At 37.0% G+C, this 21,966-nt stretch overlaps 3 protein-coding genes across 4 annotated transcripts; all 3 read right to left on the bottom strand.

The window, feature by feature from the left end:
- Positions 1 to 2,465: 2,465 nt before the first annotated feature.
- LOC100257059 (peroxidase 4-like) lies at positions 2,466 to 4,199 on the bottom strand. The gene is made up of 4 exons (XM_002278960.4): positions 3,938 to 4,199; positions 3,407 to 3,598; positions 3,148 to 3,313; positions 2,466 to 3,054 (listed from the first exon to the last, which is right to left on the bottom strand). Exons 1-4 carry the CDS (start codon positions 4,151 to 4,153, stop codon positions 2,663 to 2,665), a joined length of 966 nt encoding a protein of 321 aa, XP_002278996.1. The 5' UTR covers positions 4,154 to 4,199; the 3' UTR covers positions 2,466 to 2,662.
- A 2,659-nt stretch (positions 4,200 to 6,858) lies between these two features.
- On the bottom strand, positions 6,859 to 10,991 carry LOC100262166 (protein NRT1/ PTR FAMILY 5.1). 2 transcript variants are annotated; one of them, XM_002278944.4, is made up of 4 exons: positions 10,785 to 10,991; positions 10,338 to 10,555; positions 9,050 to 9,606; positions 6,859 to 7,913 (listed from the first exon to the last, which is right to left on the bottom strand). In XM_002278944.4, the coding sequence occupies exons 1-4, from the start codon at positions 10,885 to 10,887 to the stop codon at positions 7,034 to 7,036; spliced, it is 1,758 nt and encodes a 585-aa protein (XP_002278980.1). In that variant the 5' UTR covers positions 10,888 to 10,991; the 3' UTR covers positions 6,859 to 7,033. The 2 variants fall into 2 exon arrangements, with proteins under 2 accessions (XP_002278980.1, XP_010658201.1); XM_010659899.3 differs by lacking the exons at positions 10,338 to 10,555; positions 10,785 to 10,991 and adding an exon at positions 9,754 to 9,835.
- A 6,209-nt stretch (positions 10,992 to 17,200) lies between these two features.
- On the bottom strand, positions 17,201 to 20,663 carry LOC100250135 (uncharacterized). The gene is made up of 4 exons (XM_002274229.4): positions 20,250 to 20,663; positions 19,658 to 19,784; positions 18,353 to 18,416; positions 17,201 to 17,584 (listed from the first exon to the last, which is right to left on the bottom strand). Exons 1-4 carry the CDS (start codon positions 20,569 to 20,571, stop codon positions 17,462 to 17,464), a joined length of 636 nt encoding a protein of 211 aa, XP_002274265.1. The 5' UTR covers positions 20,572 to 20,663; the 3' UTR covers positions 17,201 to 17,461.
- Between the last annotated feature and the right edge of the window lie 1,303 nt (positions 20,664 to 21,966).

Raw genomic sequence — 21,966 nt, 5'->3', positions numbered from 1 at the left:
ATGTGATGGAATTTGGTCTCATGTCGTGGTTGCTTGAAATAGTGGCATCTTATCTGCCTTGTCTTCATACAACTCCCTTCCAAGTATTTCTTTATTGAAAAACAACATCCTTTGACATGTATAACAAGTCTAAATTCATTACATCTTCCTTCCCCTTCCCCACCGCAATCTAATTTTTCAGTCTTATTTTCTCGAGAAAAGGCCAGGTTAAGAATTGCTAATGAATTAGAAAGAATCAAGCTAATTAAGCAAGCTAGCTTCATTAATTCATGTGGGTACTGTTGAGATTATCCATGCATGTGAATGGTTGAGTCCCTAGGTTTAGATTATCTATCAAAATTCATACATATCATAAGAACTCGGTTAAGAATGTAACGTGCATCGCCTACTTTAACCAAAAAAATGAAATATTAAAGCGTACTTATGTATTGAAAATTAATCACATAGAGATGACTAACCAAAACATTTGATTAATCATTTGTTTGTCAACCCTAAGTAATTAATCAATAATATAACTCAGATATTTCTTATGGTCAGTGTGATTTCGCTATCTGTCCTTAGAGCCAGATGCCTCTTCTTAAACTTTCCCATATGGTAATTTTCTCAGGTCCCTACAAAATTGATAGAATTTCCACTTGATGGAGTCCTCTTCCTCCTCTTCTCTCTTCATGTTTAATGATTTTCAGACCTAGAAGCACTTCCTCTCTTGGCTTGTACAGCTCTATAAGTACCTACTCCAAATACAACCCCATTTGCATCCGTTATTAATATTCAATTATGAAGAGAAACCCATCTTCATTTAGGCTTGACAGATTGGCATTTGAGGACGAACTACACTGAATTTAAAGGAAAAAAAAAAAATCATAGACATGACCTTGGAAAATTGAAGAACATGTCTGTTTATTTTTCCTGGACTACCATGGCATTTATGTGGGGGCTGACAACTTCTGAAGGATTAGGATGTCAGAAGCAGATTAAACAACTCCTTAAGGGCTTTTCAAGCAATACTAAATTGTGTGATTCTCAGAGCTAATGAGAAACACATCCATCAAAGATTCCATAATTGATTCATTCAAAATTGAGATGTATTTAAGTATTTCCACAAGGGGCAAACCCTAAGATATGAAGGTCTCCTACTGCAGAGAAATTCCCAAGAAAATCATTTGTTTTTCTTCCACATGAAACTCTCTAGCATACTTGGGTTATAATAATTCCCTTGCTGTGCCCAAAGGAAAAAACTAATCATCAACTTGGGCTATAAAAATTCTCTATATTCAGAATTTTAAATTATCATGGGCTTTTAGTTGATGTTACATTCATCTTATAGGTTTGTTAGGATTGGAATCACAAAATCCTTTGTGAAACAAATATTTACATTTTGTGTTATTGAATTAATATTAGAGTTAAAAAGAATTAATCATCTTCCATCAACTTTGTTAGGGAAAATTTGGGTTAGATGATCATGGGGAAGTTAGGGACTTAGAATAAGGACAAATAAGCCCAGCCCATCGAAATTGGGCCGGTTCGGGATAGTTTTTGGATATATGCTACAGCCCAAACGAATAGAAGCCCATCACTTTATGGGTCATGTTCATCTGAGATGCATCTGCTTAAAGATTATTGGGCCTAGTCAGCCATTTGGGCCATTGCGTGAACCTGAGAACTAGTGAAAGTTAAAGCCCAGCATGGAGGAAGGCTGAGGTGGGCTTAAGCCCACCTAAAGTTTCTTCACAAAATCCAATGGAAGCCCACCTCGGTCTCAGAAAAAAAGAAAAAGAATTAATGATTAAATTTGATTAAAAGTAATATAATTAACAAAATTTTAAAAGATGCGAAATTTCAAGAGGATTTCCACTCAGCCCACCTCTTGAAATTTCGAGCTTAATTCTTTTCAACAATAAAATTTTGTTTGGATGTCAAAATAGTTTTTCCACTTATTCTCCATAAATTTAATATACATTTATATAAAATGTAAATATCCATTAAATATTAGTCATATTTTCAATTATTATTCAAAAATATTTTATAAAACACAACCAAAAACACCTTAATTTAAGAGTCCATTGTTTCAATTTATTCTGTAATAAAACTACTGCACATACACGTAAAATGCATAAGCTTATTAAAACTGATTTTTATTCTTTAACTTAAAAATAATTTTTAAAAATTAGTAAAAATAACTTTTACTTATTTTTAAAATTTTTTTTTCTATTTCACTTGGTTTTTAAAAATTGTTTTAAAAAATAAGAGTCAAACAATATTATAAAATTTTAAAAATAGTTTTTTGTTTATACTTTTAAATTACAGAGCCAAATAAACTCTAAGTAATCTCCGTATTTTTAGTTATTGTTTAAAATATATTACAAAACATAACTCAAAATATCTTAATTTGTTTTCAAATTTTATTTTTTATTAAAATTTTTATCAAAGTAAAAACAAAAAAGAAACTGTACTCAAGCACCGTATTCAAACAGAAAATTCTTCCATATGCTCTTTTTTTTTTCCTTTTTTTTTTTTTTTTTTATATTATTATTGGGAAATGTCCAAGAAAAGTACACATCAAGTGTTCTTCCCAAGGATGGTGATACAAAGGGACGACAACAAGAACACACTACATATATTTCAAAACAAAAATCTAAGCCACAAAACAAAACTGCAACCATCAATTCACCCTTCTGCAGTTCTTCCTAATCTCTCCATTTGATCCAGTGAGTGGGCTGATATCTCCCATCTTGATCATCCCTGCTACAAAATGAGCATTGAAGTTGCTCCGGCTGTTGCTGTACTTTCTCACTATAGAATCAGTGGAACCCCCATTGAACAGCTGCTGATCAGAGTGGAGAAGCCCTTTCTTCTTGATCAGGTTCTTGTAGTAGTTGTTCTCAAAAGCTGTAGGAGTTTGAAGATCCAGAGGGGCCAAGTTGTTGTCCCCTGAGCCACTGGCTCTTGGGCAGTTGCTCTGCCTTGTTTTAGCGAAGGAATTATCGATGTTTGTCTCATTGTATATGCGGGCCCTGAAGGATGTGCACCTTGCTTGCCCAATTGTGTGTGAGCCTGGTTGTATTCCACCATTGTTGGATCTTTTCTTATTAGTACTTTCTTAGGAAAAACTTCGGGAAAATAGGAAGTAGGGAAAGGGCTGCATACCAGCTAAGGCAACCAAGTCCCTGGTTGAGAGGCCAAGAGCTTGGAATCTAGAGATTAGTTGGTTCAGGTTTGAAGTTGGAGGAGGGATGCTGTTGTTTGCAGCAGCCTGGCTTGCGGTCCGGGCGTCTCTTCGCCCAAGTTTTACGTTCCAGCTAGGCCCTCCAAGCTGCAGAAGGCCATTACAAGAAAAGCACATGTTCAATGGGAAGTAAGCTTGATTCTGAAAAATGATGGAAATGATCAGAAGGGCGAGACTTACAATGACTACAGAGTCTCTAGCAGCAATGGCCAGAACATCAGCACACGAGACCACACCTGGGCAGGCCGTCTCAACTTTGGATTTTATATCATCAACCACATCGAATCCCCTTACGGAATTTGCATTTGGAGCTGCATTCTTCTCTCCTATGAAGGAGGATGTGTCGTCTAGAAGTACCGAGCCATCACATCCCTGTCATGAATCATCAAGAAAACCCCATGAAGAAAGTACAATACATGTAAGTTTCAAAAATGGGAAACGGAAATGAGGAATATGTAGAGCACATGCAAAGCAAGCCTATTTTGTGAAGAGCTTTAAGACATGTAGCATGGCTCTCTAGTCTCTATAGGTTGGTGTAGAACCACCTTGGAAATGGCCTAAACCCGATACTAAAAAACACTCCTGATGTGGATTTTGTTGCCTTGTGTTAGGCCATATGATTTATATAAGGTCATTATTATTGTTATTATAGCAACCTTAATAGAAGCTTATATAAAGTGTAGGCACGAGACTAGTATCAAAGAGAATTACATTAACAAAGCAATCATGGAAGAAAAGGCGTAGGAGCGAGGCTCCCATCCGGGCTTCTTTTGCTACTGCAGACTTCACTGCAGACTTCACAGTGGGGAAGAGCTTTGGACAGGATTGGGAGTAGTAATCGGTTGAAAGTTGAGCAGTGGAGCTGCCCAAGAAGAGAATTAGGAGAGCCATAGTCACAATGGCCATGTAAGAAGAGGGGGAAGCCATTGGTTAGTGAATGTAAATATGATACTAGTATTGTGAAACGTGCCTTGAGAACAAAGTGTGGAGAAGCAGGGCATTTTATAGGGTAAAGTAGAGTGCTTCTCACGGCATTTGCCTCGGCAGGTGACCTAACCAAAAAGACTTGACTTCAAGGCATGCATGTCCACATTTCAAAGAACAGAAGACGAAAAAACCGAGAAAAATTTAAAGAGACATTACTCAAGTTTGAAAAGAATCCATGTACGAACTTTCAGTAAAAGCTACATTATCCATTCACATCTTCAGTATTGATGGAAGATTCCATATTTTCTTAATCATTTGTTGAATTTTAATTGAGCTAAGTCAAATTTGTGGACAATACGACACTGTAGCGAGTGTGTCCAAAACCATGAACTCAAAAATTGTTAAAAAACATCGATAGTAGTTGGTAAAGGAAATTTTAAGAAAGCAGTTTTTTGGAAAGTTCAGCTGCATAGCTTTTAACAGAATGATATTGACTTGAAGTTTCCCTGCAGAGACATGTAATGTGGTAGGTGACAATTTGTCAAGAATCGGACCCATTAAAGGACATTAATCTTATGATTTGGTGAAGACCAGACCTGCAGATAATGACTATGGTAAAAAAAAAAAAAGGCAAGTAAATTTGACTCCAAACAGAATCATAAATGAAAAGGCGCAACTTTAGCATTCTTGTTTGGTGTATGTTTGAATCAGAAAAAGTAGAATTTTCTGGTGGGCTTTTGTTTTTCAGTTTCAATTTTCAAAAAATTCCATTAACTCTGGTCCTGCATACCATTCTCCATTCTGATCTTAGTGTCCACCAGCATGCCCTTGATGGTAGCCCAAGTCAGGACTGCACTTTCTCATGTCGGTCCTAGCTGATCGTGCCACGTTTATATGCATGGAAGAAGCATCCAATAATTTAGACTGCCATGGTGCGTGTAGTTGGTAGTTGATGGTGCCAAATTTTGTATTTCTATTTGAATTTTGCTGTGATAATGAGGGCTCTGAAGAAATGAAAGTACCCCGTATGATGTTCAAATGGCCTAACAGTAATCTTTCAGCCAATGTCTTAAGAGTCTTGACCAAGTGTTTATTAAAGGAAATAACTTTTATCTTTTCTTGCTTTCTGCAGACAAGCTTTTGCAGAAAGTGAAAGTATGATTCAATAAAAAAAATTGGGATTCAAGATCCTTGATGGTTGTTCAATCAGACTGTTGTGACCTGTTGCCTAACCCGAAAAAAGAAATTATTCAATGACAACTACTTAAAGTGAGTCTCCATAAGAAGGATTAAGAGAAGACTGTAGAGTAAATGATATGAATCATTCAAAGATAACAAGAAGACTAGCAGCATAATTTTTATGTATTTGTCATATCTATTGACTAAGCCAAATGATAGTGATTGTGTTATTACTGTGATGGCACGATACACAGAAAAGGGTATCTGGATAAACCATATCCATATCAAAAAAAAAAAAAAGAAGGAAAGAAAGGTTTCTCAGTGGCCATCATCTGGTACTGTGGGGGGGAGTCATTTGTCTTCTTGTATGGGGAAAAGAACTCAGTGGCCCTAGGCCCAAGCATGGACCTTCCACTAAATCAGCATGTGGGGAAGAATGTGCAAAGTTTCAGAGCTTCTGCCCTGTCCTGATTTTTTATTTAATGGAGCCATTGTAATCTACTTAGACCAATGAGTCAGCACACCAATGGGGCTAGGATGCTGAAGAAATTTGTGGCAGGGGACGATTCAAATGACTTGTTAGAACTATTCAGTTAATCAAACAGTACATGAACTTTGCTTCAATGGTTATTCCAACTCTTGTTGGTGACATGAGGGGTCCATTCTCAGAAAAGTAAACTGAAAAAAGAAGCTGTTAAATGACTAAATGAGGCTTAAATTTCTTTTTGGTAGGTAAGCTACTGAAGAAATTTTGGCATGAAAGGATAACATGTTCTCGTTGTTGTTATAATAGGATGATTAACAGATGGGCAGGCCTGATCTTACAAAACAATTATGCAGTGTCTTAGCTTTGGCCTTGTAGTTGAACGACAACATCACTGCTATAAAAAATTCTCCAAAAAAGAAAAAAAAAAAAATCACCGGTTGAGAACTGAGAGAATTATATAATAATGGATGATAATGTCTTATATGTTGATCATTTTCAAACCAGAAGAGTGTTCCCTGTTAACTAATGTGATCTAGGCTTGCTTTCAGAACTGTATGATGCTTATTTTTAACTACTTTGGCTTCTAACAGATCGATATAGGTTTAGTAATAAGCATGTTTCTAAACTTTAAACATCCAAATGCCCTTTTTTTCTCCCTTGGAGAAGTACTTCTAAGTTTGGTTCGAAGGCAACCATGGATTACAACCCTTGCCCATGAACCAGGTCTCTAGTACAATACCAGGAGACTTTACATCATTTTATTTTCTTCCTTTTAGATAGAGTGAAAGCTGCACTTTCCCACAAGTACAAGTCTTTTATGAACTTTCCCTCAAAAAGAATCTCCTAGTGCTACCAGAGACTAGATGCTCCAATAAAATTTTCATTCCATAAGTAGTCACACAAGCTCAAACCCGGGTATCTCCTTTGCATTTTGAAGATTTTGATAATAGAGTATGAGAAAAAAAATTTAAATTTGAGTGTTACGCAAGTAGAAATGACTGCATCACTCCACGAGCTCTTCATTTTGCACTAAAGTTAATGATGATAATAATCTGAACTAGAGCCTTATTAGATGATGATCAAAGTTATGATACATTCTTGCATAGTAGATATTACACAACTGAGCAAAACAAGCAATCAAAGGCATTAAGTGTTGTACTCAATGTTACAAAGAAAATTAAGCTTATAGGCTCTTCCACAGCCCTGGAATTTCTTCATACTTGTATAGCTAGAGGGGATGTGTCCAAGGCTTTGCTTTCCACTTGAACACCATCCACATACACTTCTATGTTTTCCCTTTTGTAAATATACTTACCTGATGCCCAAAGAAAAGCCCCTAAATTGAGGGCAGATATGACCAAAAGGAATCCATAGTAGTAATCCAAGTGAGTGTCATTCAGGTTTTTCCCAATCCAACTCTTCCCACCTCCTCTCCTTGTGATTTTGTCCACCACTGTCACCAAAAAGCTGTTCAAGAAGTTCCCAACACCTATCCCACTTGTGAAGAATGTAGTACCAAGGCTCTGCATGTCTTCTGGAGACTGATCATAGAAGAACTCCAGCAATCCAATGGCGTTAAACACGTCTCCAATTCCTATCAGAACATATTGGGGCAGTAGCCAAAATATGCTCATGGGGACAACTTCTTTAGGCCCTACAACTTGGTGAATTCTTATGACATGCATCCTCCTGAGCTCCACACCATAGGCGATTGCAACAGCTATAACTTGGAGCATAAATCCTATGCCAATCCTTTGAAGCAATGTGATTCCCCTAGGATTCCCAGTTTTACGACGCATGAGAGGCACAAAGTAGCGGTCATACATTGGCACAGAGAGGAGCATGGAGAGGGTAACAAAGCTCCCTAGGGAGGCTGCTGGAATTCGGAAGCTTGAGCCAAGGTGCCGGTCCAAAGTGGTACCCTGTTTGACAAACAGAGTGTTGATTTGTGCCCAGATGGTACTAGGGATTAGAGTTACTAGCCATATCATGATCATCCCAAAAACAAGCTTGGTTCCTTCCACTTGAGTCACTGTGCAGGGGGGCCTTGTGGTACCCATGTTGCCTTCTTTTATTGCAGCCTTGTCCAGGAAACTGAGGACAAAATGTCAAATTGTCTTCAGTTAGTTCCATAATGTGGTATGACTTAATTGCCTTAGCATTTATCAATACAATTAACAGCAACCTGCACTGCAATCACAGGTGGTTGATTACAAGTCTACCACTTTTCCATGTATAAGGTCAATGGTTTACTATCAAGTAGACAAACTACAGTTGACATCAATTTTAAAGGAGCCCATTACTAGGGCTACCTTTTAATTGAAAATGGTATCTTGTCCAATGATCCTCCAATTTCCTGTGTCCAACAATGGCAATCATTCCATAACCTGTTCACCTAATCAACAGGACTCCTACATTATGTCTTACCTAATGAAAAGACTTCATCCAGTGATTGTAGTGTTATTTCCTATGGAAGCTATGCTTTGTTTGCACATGCATTAACCCCATGTTTCTGATTTAGAAATGGGTCAATTTGGTTGCCCAGTAGAAAGTGATTGCAGTTGGATATGGGCCCATTCTGGAATTGAATAGACATTGATTTCTAGCAATGCTGCACTATCATGTGCAGAACCATTATACAAAGGAAAGTTAGAGTAAATGACTGTGATAATGTTATCTTCTATGGCCATCTACCCTGCAATATCTTATACCATAATGCTAAGTATACAGGAAGGACATGGTGGTGCTCTTTAATGATTTGTTTGATGTTGAAGTAGTGGTGGGGTTCACCATTCCAATGTGACACTTCCTGTGCTGGGAACAACTTGTTCTACAAAGATTGTGACCATTCATTTAACAGGACTGAAAGGAGTACTCCAAACAGTGCACATGCAAAGAACTTATGAATGAATGGCTATCAATCACCCTAAAAGCACCACTTTTGCCTTTGGCATAGGAGATTTCCTAGTTATGCACATGAAATGGGAGGTCCCCTCTCACCTGCCCTTACCCCAAGATGTGTTAAAAGGACAATGGAATCCTCATCAGGTCCTAGCTGACCATGTTCTTAGATTCCCATCTCTAAAAGAATGGAATCATCCTATATCACAAGATAACAAAGATGTAATCACCCTTATGTGTGATGAATTAAGCTTGTATCTGTCAGACTCATAAATGGAATGATCCTTATGGCAAGTAGTAGTAGTAATAGTAAGGGTAGCAGTGCTCACCTGAAAGTTGGGGTGTGATGGACTTGCCTTTTCCCACTACTACTGTAATGCTGCAGCTCAAGTTCATGAAGCTCAGATGGCTGTGTAGGCAGCGTAAGCTTCCTATTTTTGAAGGCTGCAATGAGGACTCTAATTAGGTCTCGTGCAGGGCTTTTACTCTTCCTAACTTTGTGCCTGTATATTGGGGTCCCTATGTAGAATATGAAGAGCGATAGTAGAAGACCAACTGTAGGGATACCATATCCTAATCCCCATCCCAGGTTCTCTTGTATGTACACAAGGCCAAGCGTTGCAAATAAAGCGCCTAAAAAGGAACTGAACATCCACCAGTTGAAGAATGAGACCTTGAGCTCTTTCTCCTTGGCATTGAAATCGTCAAATTGATCCGCGCCAAAGGTGGATATGTTGGGCTTTGTTCCACCTGAGCCAACAGCTATGATGTAGAGAGCCGAGTAGAAGAACGCTATTTGGGAAGTAGAAGCCTTGTTGCAGACTCCATTTGCACAAGTTGGTTTCAAGAATTTAAGTGAAACTGCCATTGTTAGAAGCACCATCCCCTGTTGAGATGACATTTAAGTGAGTTTCTTGGGAAATGCCCAGAAATTAGAACTTGAAAAAAACTCAAAAAGTAAAGCTAGTAGGAAAGAAATTCTTCTACTGGGCATCATTGTTCATCATAGAAGTACATGCAAGTTAAACCTTACAAGTAAAACAAAGCAGAAAAAAATGCTTAAGAATATATTCTTCTTTGTAGAAAATTGGAAGAAATCATTCATCAACCTTTAACATGATATGAAATCTCTTTTTCTCTTAATATTTCAATTTATCTTGCTTCTTGTTTTTATCAACGGCTACAAAAATTCGTGTCGTCTTCAATCAGTTGAAGTTCGTTGTCCATACACTTAAGAGCATCAAAACATATTTTTCTCGGTATTAAATTTAAAGTAGATGTGATAACAAATATGTGGGCCTAATACAATCCCTAAGCTTCTGGTGAGGCCAAGTTGCACGTCCTATTAAAGAGAAGAACAAAAAAGAAGAGAAAACAAATATCAAACTGGCCATTGGTCCCACAATCAGAAACAATCAAATTTATTGGCCTTCGAGAGTAGGTGATGTAAATGTGGTCCTAATTAACAAGTGGGTTTACATATATTGGAAGCTAAAGGCAGTGTGGGAAAATCGAATCCTATAAAATATTCACCTTCAATTTATGGCCTAGTTGCAGATGACACTTTGTTTAATACAGAGATTAAAGTAGATGCTTAGTGGAGAGGTCATGATTTACCAGGACATAAATGAGGGATGATACAGTGAAAGTCCAGAACCGGCCCAGGTAGGAATCTGCTATGTAGGCTCCAAGGATTGGTGTCATCCACACCGATCCTGACCAGTTGTTCACATTCCTCACAGAGGAAACATTGTCTTCATGAAGTTGTGTAGTCAAGTAAACTACTAAATTGGAGGCTACTCCATAGAAGGCCATCCTTTCAAAAGCTTCATAGCCTGCAAAAGTGATGAGTTTTAGTGGGAAGATATGGACATGTTTGTAAGTTCATAGCTACCTTACAAAGAACACTTCCTGAAAAGAAAAAGGAGAAAAAAAAAAAAAAAAAACCTCCAAGAGAAGATTAAACTTGTTTAATTTAGATCGAAAACTTTGAAAAAGTTGGTCACTCTTCTGGAAAATGAAGAAACACAGAGAAAAGCAACCTCAAAAGGAAAAGATGGTTACCAACAAGAAAAGCACAAGCCCTCCATTTCCCAGTCTTGGAGGCGATCACTGGGCGGCCTTGGAGATCAACAGTGCCATCTTGGGTGTAACCTTTGGCTTCCATCAGAGAAAAATGTATAGGAGAGTCTGATGGAAGAGGAGAGGAAATGGAGAATGAAAGCAAAAGATAATTTGGGAAGTGGAGATGAAACCTTCAGTATAAATAGGCAAAGGTGTTACTGTGCTGGCCAAAAAAGAAAAAAAAAAGAAAAAAAAAAGAAGAATTTAAGTGGTTAACTGCCATAATAGCCCATTTTTATGATAGTATCTGAGGGCCATGACCAGTATGTGTGGAGCCACAATAACGATCCTGTAGTGTTAGTACTTCTTCTGTGCCATATCAGTGAAGTCATATATATGTGTGATTCACAACCCCAAATTGACTGCACCACATGTGCAACTAGCTAGTCTGACCCTTTCCCATAAGGACTTATTGGTTAGGGCTTCAACCTCCAGTTCACACTGTTCATTATTCTTCTACCATTAACAATCGGCACCTTTGGGGTAATCCCACATAGTATGATAGTAATCATGCATCAATGTCGGCACAAGGGCCTTAATTCTTTCAGCCCCATAAGAGAAACAGGCTAAAAGAAAACTACCAGTACTACTGCAGTAATGTGATAAGGCACTCAAGGCCTTGGAACAGGTGAAAATCTCATTGGAGGAAAAGGCAAAAATCTCATCAGAAATGATGGAAAGTGGATAGGAAGGTACAACCAATTATGAACATAGGCTTAGCAGCCACAATCCACCAAGTAGTTTTAGTCAAGAAATGGATCAATACCGGTCACTTCTTAGTTATCAGGATTCCTGCTTCGTTAGCTTCAACTGTTTCAAGATCATAAAGTTACCATACCATGTTGGGACAGGAGGTTTTTGTGAGAGGATCAGTGTGAAAACTCAGCAGTTTTCATAGAGAAAATGTCAACACAAATATCCTAACGACATGGAAAACATGCTCTACTTGCAGGGCCCCAGCGTGGGTGCTTCATCCACCTAAGGGTGGAGAGATTAGTCTCCCCATCTTCAGATTGTGACTCCCACTCACTTTCTCCCATTTTTTTTTTTCAGTTTGTGTGAGGCAAGGTTCTTACTTCGATTATTAGCTTGTGTAACAAACCTCAGTTTGGCACAATCTCAAGAGGTTAGTAACTGGTTCTGGATAAACAATTAGAAGTTCAGTTCCATGCTTAACTTGGCTTTGTCGGCTGGGAATTACTATCTATATATGCTTCTCAAAAACGTTTTAGACGAGGGAAATGCGAAATATGACAACTACAAGAAACATGATATGCTGCCGAAGTTTTTGGAGGCATGCTTGGACAAGATCATTCTCCAGACCATTCAATAGGGATCTCTGAGACGAAGCCCAATTTCATAAGAACTTAATTGGATTGGAATTTGAGTGTTGATGTATTAGATTAGGTTGGTGATTTATTCCATGGTTAATGTACTGAATTGATGTATCATATTTTCGAGGGTCTTACTAGTTAGAATCTGTTGGGATGTCATTTGTTTTATCCGGGTAAGGCCGTGGAATATTTTTGGCTCTGGCCAACCGTACCACCGAACTATGCTAGTTAGGGGCATCACAGCAGGAATGGACCAGGACCATAGTGGCCTTCCTAGGATTCGAACTTGAGTCCTGTAGGCCTTAAGGCTTAGGACGTTGCCCTCTTGGTACCATATGGGGTAGCTCAGATGGTACTAGGAGGGCAACGTCCTAAGCCTTAAGGCCTACAGGACCCAAGTTTGAATCCTGAGAAGGCCACTCTGGTCCTAGTCCATTTTGGCTGTGATGCCCCTGACTGGCACAGTTCGGTGGTACGACTGGCCAGAGCCAAAAATATTCCGCAGCCCTGCCCGGATAAAACAAATGACGTCCTAACAGAATCGATTCAATTTTGAGGTACGTATGTATTGGACGTATAAGAACTTGATGAATGACTATTAAATATGTACTGGGTGAAATTTCATAAAGAACATTGAAAAACAAAGCCAAATGTGTGAAATGGAGCTTGAACATTTGAACCTCACACATGAGACATTTGAACATCAATTAGCCATGGGATGTTTAAATATCCATGGAACATTCAAATTAATGTCCCTAGCATTTCAACATCCTTTACATGGATGCCCAAATGTTGGCTCCATTCTTTTTGGTAAATTTGACTTTAAAAATCTCTCTATATATTCTCCCATGGTTTTGATATAAAAACTAGTTTCCCAATTTGAAAAAGAAGTATAATAAGAAAATATAGTTATCTTTTATTTAACACTCCATCCCTTACACCTTTCAAGAATGATCTTGAACGTTTTTTCAACAAAAAAGAAGTTGCATTGATCTGCTTAACTCAACATGAGGTTACAACGATCCATTAAGGAGAACAAGGTACCATGTTATAAATGTGAAAGAAAAATATAAGTGTTGATCGGTATAAGATCCTTAAGACTAAGTATATATAGATTTGGTGAAATTATGCACATTCCTTTCGTATTTAGTAAATTTGATTACAATCACTTAAAAAGATTAGATAAAAGTTGATTTTAAGTTATTTCTTAGCCAACTTAGATTCAAAGTATGTATATATTAGAGGTATTAAAATTTAAAGAGCAACTCTTAAATGTGTATTAAGTGAAATTTTGGTAAGAATATATATATATATATATATATATATATATATATATATATATATATATATATATATATAAAATGTTCCCTTAATGGATGTTCAAACACCCTAGTAGCATTCAAACTTCTCTTATAGAATGTTCAAAAGTTCACTCATTCTTTCCTATTTTAAATACATGAATTTTGTTATCTCTTTGGGTTTTGATATAAGTATATATTCTAAGTTGAGGAAAAAAAACATAAAAAAATATAGTAATCCCTTAACCCTCACACTTAGCTTTCAAGAACAATATATCTTGAAATAACTTTTGGTAGAAAAGAATATGCATTGATTCATTCATCTAAACAAGGGATTAAGATGATCCACTAAAGCGTATATAGTATTATGTCATCCATAAACATCAAGGAATTGTGTAGGCATTGATCGATATGAGACCTTTGAGAATAAGTGCATCAAGATCACGTAATATATGTATATACATTTCTTCTGTATTTAATGAATTTTATTGTATTAAATGTTGTTTGTTTTAAATCTATAAAATTAATGGGAGGCTCTTGAACGAAAATTTTTTTTTCTCACACATCTACTGATTTTGTGTGGTGCTAGAATTTCTCTCTTCATTGGTTAAATTATTGAAATTATTAAAATCCAAATATAATTAAAAAGTTTGTATTGATTACTTAGACTATGTATTCACCCTTTTATTAGTAGTTCCATATTCAAGAACATGAACTCACGCGTTGATTGAGCATTTGACCCCATGCAGCAGTAGTGCAATAGTACAGTGTGGCTAGTTGCAAAACTAGCCGCAACCCATGCATCCTGCTCAATTTTTCCCTAACCGAGAACATAAAGTAAGCCCGACTAGCATGGCTAGCTAGTATTAGCAGGAGGCCACTTGCAGAGATGGAGAGCACCAACTCAGCTTTGTCTTAAAGACAGTTAATCCCCTCCCTAGTTACTTTCACTACCGAAAGGCCACTGAACCGGAATATCCATTTGTTACACTTGACAACGACTCTCCCCAACAATGAAAAGATCTGGAAACAAGATGGTCCATGGAGAAGTCAATAGTGCAATGCAAACCTGAGCCGGGTTGAAGGCCTGAACTCAATACCATACACATGAATCTTCCTTTCCCTTTCTCTCAACCTTGTGGCTCAGATCAAGTTAATTTTCTAGTCTTGGAGCAGGTCCACTTCAGAAAAGTTTGAACGTAGGACGGGGGATTGTCATTTCTATGACCACAAAGTCGGAGAGCAGACCCACATGCATCATCATTATGATTCCACCATCCCATGATCATATTCCAAAGATGATTCCAAAAATTACTCGAGGATAAGTAGTAGTCAGTGAATTCTACCTTTTTCTCTAGAGCCACTAGAGCAAATCAAGAGAATACAATGTGGGTCGTTCTATAAGCTCAAGAGCACACCAACATCGAAAATTCCCATAGGATTGACCCTCCATACATAGTGGACAACACTTTAATTTCTCTGGGTGTTGGGGGAATTTGTGTGTGGAGAGGAATTTGCAGGGGGTATCGGCTAAGAGAGACATCTTGTGGTGGTACTGCTGCACACGCTACTGCAGCAGTTGACGCAATTGATGGAAACAAACGCCCTGAGACAAAGAAAGGATGCAGTGGAGAGACTAATGCTTACAAAATTAGCATTCTATGCAGTCTTTCTCATTCATTTTTTCATCGTTGCCACTTGGGAAGTTGATAGTGAAAGGTATATTGATCAGGATACAAGTTAAGGTAAAGGGAAGCAGAGTCCTAATGCATTTGATTCCATGGGGAATGCGTTTAGGTTGACTTAAAACAACCTAATCAGACGTCAAACTAGCACAAAAGAAAGAACGAATCAGAGAGAGCATTTTGCTGAATGCAACCAAGGCCTTAATGGAGCACAATCTCCCGTGCCTGATGCTTTGCTCAAGACTAGGGGCTGAGGAATGGACGAAACACGGTTGGTTTAAATGCTGGATGCTGATCTTTTCCGAATCTTCCAAGGGGAGAGAATCTAAGGTGGCCTATGTCAAGGAGGTGCAAGAAACAATACTTCCCACTGGGTGGGGCGATACTCGCCCTTTGTCTTCAACCAAAGGCTTAGATCATTGCTTACATACTGCGGCTGCAATAATAAAGTTCCTTCTTGATCCATGCCATAATTTTTGGACCAATCATCACCATATATAAGTGTTCGTTCAGCTGTAGCTTTCGGTCTTCCCTTACCTACCCTGGACAGTACCGTAATAATGAAAATCCCTGATGATTATGCAATTGATAACCATATGATAATGATGCTAAGTTGCAATAGTTTGTGTAGGTTTAGCAGCTTATGACCGCGTTAAAAGAAACGTCGACCAACATATTCTCCAAGAATGTTGCTTTGAAGATGGTGTATGTCTTTAAGTGTGAAAGCCTCGGTATGCTGTTGCATGGCGCTGAGGGCAATGGCAACAGCAACAGCAACCCTACTGAGGCCAGGGCCACCACTCTAAACCATAGGTCTCCACAGCCTAAGCATGTTGGAATGCCGTCCAAGCTTTGCCCATCAAGATAGAGACTCAGCACTGCGAGTTTCTCACGTCTCTTTGAATGTATTTATGTGTCACACCACTGACCACCCCCCACAACATAAAACACGCCTCCCCCTTCCCTGTCAAAATCAGAGGGAGATATATGGTCTTTAACCACGTGAGAAGCCAATCTATTTGGCACCCCTGATTCTGGGAAGGAAAATGACTTTAAACATAAGATGAATTACTCGATCCAACCACGAAAAAACTCGAAATCTTGTCCACAACTTCTCAGGAACAGGTTCACATATGAACTTCTTAGCACCCCAAATGCAAAACACTGTTTACTTCGCAAGCAGAACAGATGATGTGAACCTGAGAGTTTTGGAATCTTATGGCAAAAATGCATACACGGCTGCAAACCTCTCCCTGAAATCCCATCATCATCATGGCCTTTTTCCCAAGTCCTGAAGGCCTTAAGGTCCCAGGTTTCTACCAGTCACTTCGTTACAACACTAGCCCACTGATGTACGCCACATTCTGGTATCAAAGTTGAGGCCTCAGTTTTTATTCTGACTTCTTTTTTTTTTCCTCCTTTTATCCATTTTAGAAAGCTGTGGTTTATAATTCGGAATTGCACTGATGAGATGAAAAGGTGATACGATTATTCCATGAAGCAAGCACCTGGGTCGATCATCATGCAATAAGCACTAAAAGTAGTGTCATATCATAAACACTCAGCATGAAAAGGAAGAAGAAATAGAAGGATTTGCTACCATCGCTTCATACATTATTTGGGCCAAACAATCGATTAGGTTGTTTACCTTTTCGGCCGCCATGGACCATTAGGCGCAAAGCACCATAAGAAGATACTGGAAATGTCCTTCAGTGCTACGATACGGACCACAGAATGGAAAGCCCTGAGCTTGAAAAGAGACCTGGGAATTTGGATCGTTCTGGGCTCTCTATAATGAAAGAAAAAGCACTGAAACAAACCGAATTCAGCTGAGCCAGCCCAAACATGATTTGATTAGGGATCATGGTCAGTTCTGACAAATGGGGAATTTTCTTTCAAAGGTACCTTTCCTCTTGGGGGTTACATGGAATCAAATCTGGAAACTCCCTATCCCCACCTGCCTTTACCAACTGAGATTGTCCTGGCACGAGTTGTGGAGAAGATGACAAAAATCAGTAGCATATGTAATAGAAATTACAGAATATGAATACACCGATTTGGATTTTATTGTGTTGAGCTACCATTTCTTGTCTGGCTGCGTTTGGACCTTAAGAAAAGATCAAATTGATTAGTTTACCGACTACTTCGAGTTGGGACTTCCAGAGTTGTGTGTACAGTGAGACCTTTTGGAAAAACATTAGACATTTTCAACATCAAATAGATCATTTTTAACTATACAGAAAACAAGGAGTATAAATGGTGCCATGATTGGTCAACCCGCCTTATTGTAAGGATTCCAGTTACTCCAACTCACTGTCAGACACAACCTCTTCTGGTAGTTCAAATGCATCAACCTCTGCAAAGTAAGCTTTCTGCTCCTCAATAAAATCTTGTGACAAGTCATTTTTGGGAACACGCTGTTTCTGCAGACCATCACAAGGAGATCACATTGTTGATCGTAAAATCTCACAAGAAATGCATGTTGCAAATAATGGAAACTTTGGAGGGATGAAAAGTACATGATACAATGTACAACAGTGCATCATGGACAACCCTTCCAAAGATCATAGGGTATTTCTCCATTTTCAGAACTAAAATGACAGAATCTTCAAATCCCAAGCCAACAAAAAGAGCACAATATAACCTTTTTCACTAAGGTAATATGTAATGCCAAGGACATGTGCAACCTCTTGTAAACGACAAACACAATACCACTAGTATTGGAAACTAGGCCTGGTCCCTTGTAAATTGTTCTTTTATTCCATGCAATCATATGCAAATTTAAGTTTACAAGTGTCCTTGACCTAGGAATATTTAACACTTTTATGAAAATAAGCAGTTTCCATATCTGCAGTGAACAAGTAAGAGTGAAGTTACAATCATCTTTTAAGAATGTGGGCCAAGGTTATCCACCAGACATCAAAGAAGCAAACAATCATGCTATAGGGACCATTCTTCATGCAAAGAATCACCACATCGGGGCACGGAGGATCATCACAGTTGACAATATACACAGGGTTCCATACAAATCCTATTCAGTATTTAGAATTGGTTCATGCTGAAAACTTAGAATAATGCAAGTATAAATTACAAAAGACCTAAAACCAAAAATCTAAAAAAACAATAATAGTGATCAGCACATCAGCTCAAAGCAAGAAGAAAATCATAACAAGTGAAGTGCTAAAACAAACCTTTCGATTAGGAGCTGTGTATGACTTGGATACACGAGTATCTCCATCCTTATTAAGTTCGTTCCTATTTTGGATACAAGGAACACACAAAAGGGTATCAGTATAAATTGTAGGCAAGGCAGGGGAACATGTGAAAAAATTGATGTAACATAGATTTACTGGTTATTAATATGAATCATGATAAGCCAATACCCCATTTGATGTGCATCCCCTTGTATCTCTTCTTGATATCCACTTTGTGAGATTATTCTTTCCACTCATATTCCACCAACCCATTAAACTTTTTAGGGCCAATGCCAAAATCCATAAGATTAATTAATCATTTGTTTTCTCTTCCTAGTGTCAACCTTGGTGCTACTGTTTCTCCCTCCCAAAGTTCATATTAATATTGTTAGATTTATCAGGACAAAATCATAAATTCAAACCATTATTTAAGCCGATGGCTTATCATTTCTCTCCTTCTATTACCCTATGTGAATTACTCTCTTGTTCATATTCTTGCAATCAACCATGTTTAGACTTATACCTTTTCGTAAAATTTGATTATTTTCATTTTATTTTTTCACACACACAGATCATGTGTGCCATGTCTTCTAACACTTACTAATCATTTGAAAAAACCAGAATTTCTCGTCTCCATGAATCTAGAACATCCATAAATACAACATAAAAGAGAAGTATTTAGACAAAAGGAAAACAAGATTGCTATACAATGCATAGACAGCCAAACCAAGAGCAAAATGTAGATTTTATATCCATTTAGACAAGATGGTTATTGGTTCAAGCATCACATGTTATCACAAGTCACAAGTTTAGGAATGCATAAAATTTCAACTTTCAAGGTTACATCCCTCTGATCTATATTCAATAAATACAAATCAAACTACTGTTCAGTTGTTTGCCATAGTACCAGTGGTTAAAGCACAAAATGGGACTTAATTTTTTAAGCAACTGAACATCACAAGTGAATCCATTAGAACTTCCACCAACAGAATTTATTGATCTTTCATCACCCATAGAATTACATTTTAAGAAAAGAAAAAAGAAAAAAAAAGGAAAAAAAAATAAAATCCAGAACCCTCCTGTTCTGTTCTCTGTGTTCATTGAACATGAATCTAACGTCATCAGCCATAATAGAGCAAGGCAACATTACAGAAACATTACTACACATCAATATGCATAAAAGCCCATACACCACTATCAAATTTAACCCTAAACATCATATTAACAGGTAACTCCAAGAATTTCATGTATCCAATCATTAACATGATCTCTCTCAAATAAAAATAGAGATGTACCAAGTACCTCATCCTTTCCAAAGGAGGACAACTCAAAGGCTCGGCCACTGCCTTCTCTTTACCCTTCCGTTTTGCTGCAGTATTTCTTCGATTGTAGACAGTAAGTGGTTCAAAAACATCATCATCTACTTTACCTATAAAAGGCCGGAAAAAAGAAAGAACAAGCAAACAAACAGAATTAAGAAGAAATTATCTAAATATTTTACCCAAAAAATGCGTTATACAATCCAAAGAAATATGACAAACTAAAATCCACAGTTTGTTAATCTTAATTGAATAAAATAATTCACCATTCGGAACAACGATCACTCAAAATCTCACAATTTCCAGCACCCAGAAAGAAAAATGTCCAGAATTAGGAAGACACAATCTAATTATATACACCCTCAAAGCACCTCATACAATCCAAAAAGCGATAAAATCCAAAATCTCAGTATGGTCAAACGATTCAACACTCAGAACGACAATGCTTCCTCAAATCCTCAAGCTAACCGCCCTAAAAATAAAACCCTAGGTTTCAAATCAACAATACTCAACTAAACTAGGGAGGGAGGGAGGGAGAGAGAGAGAGAGAGAGAGAGAGAGAGAGAAGTAATCACCAGAACTCAAATTCGATGAAGACTTGGAGGCGCGAACAGGGGTCGAAGCTTTGGGCGGCGGAGGCGAAACGGCGTCGTTAAGGGAGCTAGGGTTTGGGGCATTGCGGATATCGTTGGATCCGGTATCGGACCTGCTAGAGCTATTCTGCTCGGGCTTCCTCTTTTTGGAGGGATGGGGCTTTGTGGGTCTGGCTACAGACTTTGCCGTCGATGACTTGGCGGTGCGGACGCCTTCGGAGACGGCGGCAGCAGCTGTGTTGGTGCAGTCGGAGAGGGGGATTCTTCTGAGTGGTCTTCTCTCAGTTCTCTCAGCTTTGTCCATGTCTTGCCATTTCACAACTCTGAACTCTTCTCCTCTACATCAGGAGAAGATTGTAGGAGATTCTAAACCTGAAATGGAGGGAAAATTCGCTGAGGTGGAAAGAGGCCTGTGAGAGAGATATAGGCCCACTACGAGGCCCATCTTGGATTCTGGGCCTTTTGGGCCTCTAACATGAGAACCATAAAGATGGCCCGTGGACGTAACTATGGGCTTGGTATTGGAAGATATGGCTGTGTTGCGAGGCAATTGTTTTTATAAATAAGAGTGTTAAAATTTAAATAAATCTAATAAAATATTGGTTATGAATAACAATTTCTCAATAATCATACTATTTTATTGGAAAATTACTCAAGTCTAATAATATATATAATTATTTTTTATAAAAAAAATTTAAATTTAGATTTTAAAAAGTGATCTTCAAAATTTTATCCAACATCTAAACTCTGTTTGATTCTCGAAAATGTTGAAGAAAGATATAAAAAAAAAATAAATTAATAAATAATTTTTTTATATTATTTTAAATTCATTTTACTTATATATTATAACTCTTATATATATAAATTAAAAATTATATAAAAAAAATTAACTCATTTTTTTTATATATTTTATTTTTTATAATAGAATGAAATATGAAAAAAAAAATCAAATTTTAATACTTTCTTTTAGTCAAAGATAGCCAACAATGATATATAAGAAACCACTTTTAATTATTGAGAAAGACTTCAACTATCTCTTCAATCACTTCAAAACCATCTAGGCATTAGTTTGTGACAAAACCACTCCTATCAAAGAGGACAAACTTATAGTCATATTTATTAATAATTAAAAATGTATTTTATACTGTTTATATTGAGAGTATTTTTAGTGAAAATATTTTTTTTAGAAGTACTTTAAAAAAAATATTTTATAAAATATTTTTTCAAAAAAAAATCATAAGTGAATTTTTAATACTATAAAAGTTTGTTTGATGGTAATTTTAGAAAATATTTATAATATTCCTAATACTTAAAAATTTCTATTATTCAAGTATTATAAATATTAGAAATATTTAAAAAAATTTTTATTAAATATTTTGTAAAATTATTACCAAAACACTTTTTATATTAAAACACTTTATAAAATCATTGTAAAACAAAAAGTCCGTTTGACAGTTATTTTAGGAAACATTTTTAACATTTGAAATTTTTTATCAATCAAGTGTTTAAATAATTAAAAACGTTTTTTAAAATCATTACAAAACGCACTCTAGAATAACTACTAAACGCACTCTAAGAGTGTTTTTGATAATGATTCTAAAAAAAACGTTTCTAATTATTTGATAATGATTTTAGAAATTATTTTTTATCATTTTAACACTCAAAATTTTTTATTTTTCTAAATATAAAAAAAATACTA

This window comes from Vitis vinifera, chromosome 13 (genome assembly GCF_030704535.1).
Source record: "Vitis vinifera cultivar Pinot Noir 40024 chromosome 13, ASM3070453v1".
Lineage (NCBI taxonomy): Eukaryota > Viridiplantae > Streptophyta > Magnoliopsida > Vitales > Vitaceae > Vitis > Vitis vinifera.
The sequence above is the reverse complement of the archived record's forward strand: the minus strand, read 5'-3'. Positions and strand labels throughout refer to the sequence as shown.